The sequence below is a fragment of the Metarhizium brunneum genome, chromosome 2 (genome assembly GCF_013426205.1).
Source record: "Metarhizium brunneum chromosome 2, complete sequence".
Classification (NCBI taxonomy): Eukaryota; Fungi; Ascomycota; class Sordariomycetes; order Hypocreales; family Clavicipitaceae; genus Metarhizium; species Metarhizium brunneum.
In genome coordinates, this window is record NC_089423.1 from 6166709 (window position 1) to 6172270 (window position 5562).

General features: G+C 49.6%; 1 protein-coding gene across 1 annotated transcript; it reads left to right on the forward strand.

The window, feature by feature from the left end:
* Positions 1–1491, forward strand: SAT17_1 (Taurine hydroxylase-like protein SAT17; the record flags this gene model as incomplete). The annotated part of the gene is made up of 5 exons (XM_014689457.1): positions 1–262; positions 324–554; positions 617–690; positions 755–924; positions 987–1491. The coding sequence occupies 5 exons, from the start codon at positions 1–3 to the stop codon at positions 1489–1491; spliced, it is 1242 nt and encodes a 413-aa protein (XP_014544943.1).
* Positions 1492–5562: the final 4071 nt, after the last annotated feature.

Here is a 5562-nt window from a genome sequence, read left to right on the forward strand (position 1 = left end):
ATGGCCCTCGGCACTTTCACCAAGTCTGTTACACAACCAATCAACGCCGGGGATCCAACTGAAAATAGCACCGGCAGATCGAAAGAAACACGCGTTTCCACAAGGTCATTGGGTGGAAATTCTGCGGTCCGCATTCCAACGACGTTGTCTGGGCAACTCATTTGGTCAGGACAAGACTATCATCACAACAACAGCTTGTACGCTCTCTGCCTAACCAGTGAGGATATTGCCGAGGTTGAACAGGCTCTGGAGGCGTTTAAAGGTGAGACGTAAGAGCACGCATCTGTCAATACGGCCGTGAGACTAACCAATAAAAAAAATAGCTCTCTGTCTCGATGGGGATGAAGTGTCCAAGGCAAACTTTCCGTTACCCAATCTCACGGAAAGGCTCGAAAAATGTTCCAAAATCCTTCATGACGGGCTCGGGTTCTTCGTTATCAAAGGGATAGACATGTCTCACTACACAGTGGAGGACAGTATCGTCATATATCTCGGCATTGCGAGCTACATTGCGGACCAGCGAGGCATTCAAGACCGAGAGGGCAATGTTCTCAGTATGACAATGCGAGTGATATTACATCAAGAAAGGTACTGTAGTAACTCTATACTCTGCTAGGACATATCACGAGCTCCAAAATGTGGGACGTACCCTTGGAGAAGAGGCACGGCATTCATTCCAATGCGGCTTTGGTAGGTTGAGTCTCAAGATGTCAACCCGCCTCTCTCAGCATCGTACTGACAAGCTGCCCTGAAGCCGTTCCACAACGATATGGGATGCGATATTCTCGCACTCCAAGTGCGTCACTGCGCCCACAGCAGGGGCTCTACCTTTGTCAGTTCAGCGGCGAGCATCTTCAACCAGCTGATCACCGTGGAACCCGCCGTTGTGCGGACGCTGTTCGAGCCAAACTGGCCGGTCCAATGGTAGGCACCAACTCCTGCTCTCGTCCGAACACATGTACATGACAGAAGCTAAGGCCGCTCAGTTCTGGGCGTCATGCTCAACACTACTTGGCACCAGTCATGAAATGGCACCATGACCGGTTGATGACCAGCATGGACCCCAATAGATTTGGTCCCCATCCGGCATCCAGTGGATCATCCATCCCTGTACTGACCCAGGACCAGAGATATGCCCTCCAGAAACTGGAAGAAGCTGCCCGGTCCACGGAGCTGGAGCTTGATCTCGAGCGTGGCGATCTTTTGTTCCTGAACAACTGGGCTCTCCTCCACCGCCGGGAAGCGTACGACGACGACGAAACGACTTGCCGCCATTTGATCCGGCTCTGGCTACGAAGTACGCGGCATGGATGGCACGTTCCTCCAGAAATGTTACTTCCTTGGCAGACGGCATACAATGATAAAATTCAAACTCGGATTTACGCCCTGCATCCCTCGCCGACCTACTCAACTCCCAAGTACTCGGTGGGATCTGCTGCATTTCTCATTTATGATGACGAGCAGGAAGTTGATGAGAGTCTCATTCGCTAAATCGGACGTTTCCCCATGTTGTCGAGTTTGTCATGTCGGCGTCGTCACAGGCTCGTAGGATGCGTTTGGTCACTTTGGCCCTCCCCCTGAAATACTTGCACAAATCGGGCATTCCACCAATTGGCCCCCTATAGACTACTAGAATCAGCCTGATGTCTTTACACATGAGGCTAATACGTTTTCCATGTCAAAATTCGGCAATGAGTGGCGGTTCGTGGTCGCGGAGTGTAGGAGCGCTCTTCAGCGAGCTCATCTTTCGATTACTAGAGAAAATAGAAGTCATTGTTTCACGCCGAATCCCTTGAGTCAGCCTTTACTTTGTCAATTTTCGTACATCAACACCAGGCGGGCTAGTTGTAGGCCGACAGCTTGTGAATACCTCGGGTATGTACTCCGTACTCGAGTTGTGATGGCCGCAGCACTGCCCTTGGCCCCTATTTGATGCTGGAATGCAGTTCACGCGATGCGAAGCAAGTTGTCATATTTTTTGATGGGTCAGACTGGTGGTTCAAATGATATAAACAGGGTCGATGCGACAGAGAAGCAAGCTCACATGGGATGGGCCGTCTCGCTGCGAGAAAGGTACATGGCTCCCGAGTTGCGCAGTGAGTGCGCGGGAATCGCACCCTCCACTGCTCTGTTGCGAACCTGTGTTGGATTACTACCGAGGTCAGACGGGAATCCATCATTCATTGGCCACTCACTTATGCTTTCCAATACCCAACCTCCATCGCGACGGTGGGCGGAATCCTCAGACTTGATACGGAGTACACCATCTATGAAAAGGGGGCTCTGCCGCGTATTGTTCTTGTACGGAGTACAGTACGGAGTACCTAAAATCCCATACAAAAACTCTCGCAGATATTCCGGAATGGGACAATCCGAATTTTGTTTCTTTGCAGAGATGAATGTCATCTGTCTGTCAAGGAAGGATATATCACATTCAGAGAATCAGCCTGGCGTGCACGTCCCGCAGCAGCGAGGGTAGCATTTCAGCTGTTTCAGCATGTCTGTCGCCCTCTGAATTTGTTTCCTTGCAGCAATTGTGACAATGATTTCTCATCTTTTTGATGACGGCGTTTTCGTCAGATGTGAGTTCCATGGGGGGGTGGCCGTCTTTCTACGGCTTGGCCTTTACGTGACACAAGAGGACCAGCCCCTTTTTTTCAAGTCACGAATTACAGGCGCGTAGAGCAAGAGAAGGATACACAAGGTGGAGATTGTAAGCAGCATTTGTCCTTGTTGCTAATTTTTGAGACCTATCACAGTCTTCTACATGCACTCTGCGGTGAGATTAGCAGTCCAAATGTCACGGCACAAGTTGAGCATCAGAAATCACTGAACCGAGACTTTCAAAATATAAATTCAACGACGAGAATGTAGTGCATACAAGCATCACATCACTCCCTTGCATTTTCTTCATGCACCAAACGGGCAATGGAGCTGCGTTGAGCATGGTTCCTATCAGGTTATCGAATTGCCCCTGGATTCATTGTCAGTTAGAGACATGCAGGTCGGTCTTGCGTAGTATTTACTCCGTATACGGCATGTGCAATATTTAGACCTTGTACATACAATTGACCTGTTCAGACACATTTGGGCTTGAGAGTGCTGAATGTGGTATCTTGGTACCGTACTCCGTGTACCAATGAACTCGTAAAAATTTGCGCATTGCTCTTATTCTTACGGGTGTGTCAAGGGTGGAGAGAAGCCTTTCTTCTTTTTCTTTTATTCTTCCTCCTTTTTGTAAACATGATTTGTGAACCGCGTTGTGCACCCACCAAAGGAGAGGAGAAGAGGGGGGAGTGAATAGACATCAATTGTCTGCCTCGATCATCACTCAGGTAAGTTGTTTCTTTGCAGTTGCGGGTATATATGAAAAAACTGTATAGAAGTCATTAACTTGAACTTGACCAGCGGTATAGTCGCTTGCTATATTCCTGAGCCTGTTTCACACCACCCACGCCGTCTCTATTCCCGTGTAAGAGGACCTACCCTATACGAGTCTTGGGCCTCCAGTTCGACAACGAAAGGGACATGTGAACTAATGCATCCATGATTCCATGTTCCATCCTACTGGCTCTCGGGAGAAATGGCCAACAGAATCCCTCATTGACTACAGTTTTTACTCAAGACCGAAACATCCTGTCACTGCATGCTTTCTATTCTCAGGTTTTGAGGAGGGCTTCTCGAGGAGAAGGTGAAGGACCCATCAGGCCTAGCTGCGATTGATGGAGGAACAACTAAACCAGCAAGAGCGACCTACTGATAAAGCTTCCTTCCTGTGAGATGACTTCAAATTCCCGCCTCCCCGCTGCTTTCTTTCCCCCGCAATTGCGAGGCAGGCAGCCTAATGGGACGGGGCAATCACTCAACCAACATAAAAGGGTCAACCGGTACCATGGCCCACGGAGAACACCAGGCTGCATTATTTATTATTGGTACTTAAGTAGGTCTGGCCCGTCTGCTAACAGGAGACGCAGAAGTTCTCTTTCCCAGAAGTACGGAGTACTCGAGAGTCGAAATGGCGGCTGAAGGACCAGACGTCCCTGGGCGAACAGCAAGCAAATCAGTTGCTGAGGTGAGGTATCATGCTGAAGTTTCTACACGTCTTTTAGGTGTCTTTGCTGCGAGCGCCCCCTGGTCTCATGGGGCGAGACTCTTCCAGTCAACCGTTGACAGCTTCAGCAAACTAGTCTCGGCTGGTGGTTCAGAGCAGACCGAAATCATCGCTTGCTTAACCCATTATTGTTCCTCAGCCCTGCAGAAGTCGCCTTTTTGGACCGACCGCCAAGAGGCTGCGGGGAGAGTGGAGGTGGGCTGGTTCTTACTCCAGCTCTGGCGTTTCTGGGATCATGATGTCTCTCCGCATTTTGAGGGAGGTGGCGGACACCATGGCTGCAACCAAGTAACCGGCCTGTCTCGTATATTGCCCTGTTATCGGCGACGGCGGAAACGACACTGGGCCATGAAAAAGCACGATGGATGCTCTAAAATTGGGGGTTGCCATGCCCGTTATTCTGAAAATAGACTGGGGAAACAGAGAACTGCTGCTGACAGACTAACAGGAGTCTGGTGTTCCTACGGCGCACAGCAGCAATGTTTAATGAAGAGGACGCAGGGGAAAGCCGCAACCACAAATGCATTAACGAACGCCAACTCGCTTATTAGAGCGCCATGCTACGTAGCAGCATTTTGTTCCTTTCCTCTTCCCACCAACCAACATACGACAAACAAGAAGCCATTGCGGGGCATGAGCATGACGAAGGACAAGGCTTGCGAAATGAGTGTCAGGCAAAGCAACTTTAGTACCGACCTTGCTTGGTACCGAGCCAAAGTCGACGATTGCAAGCATGGCCTTCTGGAGCGCCGTAGACTCTAATCTCCCTGGGCATTGTTCAGAGTCTAAGGCATAGGCATTGGTGCGACCAAGTGAGGCTGTCAAAAGAAAGCACGTCAGTAATCAGGTCATGTTTTGCAGCATGTCCTACAAGGGGCCTTTCCCCCTCGGCTGCTTTGTCAGTCTGTCACACTGCTGCGTGATACTTGACTGAAAAGAACCTGCAGACTTTGGGATGAGGACGAAGCGACTCAGAATCTAGCTCATATTACTGTCGATGGGCAAGAGGAGTGAGTCTCAGAAAATCCTGTCTACTCCGTACGCGAACCTGACTGCATGTGGATCTTATCCCAAAAAGAAATGCAGAACCAAGGGCAGAGGCCAGTTGACACCAAGGGCGGATGCCATTAATTTAAGGGGAAAAATTACTCCGTACGGAGTAGTATTACAGTGACTTACACCAGAGCCAACAAGGCAGGCATGGGATTCAGATGTTGCTTTTGGGACTACTCCGTAGAGACATACACAGATGGATGGAGTCGGAGAAGTATTGACTACTCCGTAACATCCATAGGTAGGGGTTAGTGAGTCTCAGATCGGCTACTATGTCTCGACTGATCAAAGAGGGCGATTCGTTCGAGGTTCTTCTTTTTTCAGCGTTTTCGATGGGATTGAAAATGATGTCTGAAATGCCAGCTGGGAACAACGACAAGTCCATTCCTGCCTCTAAT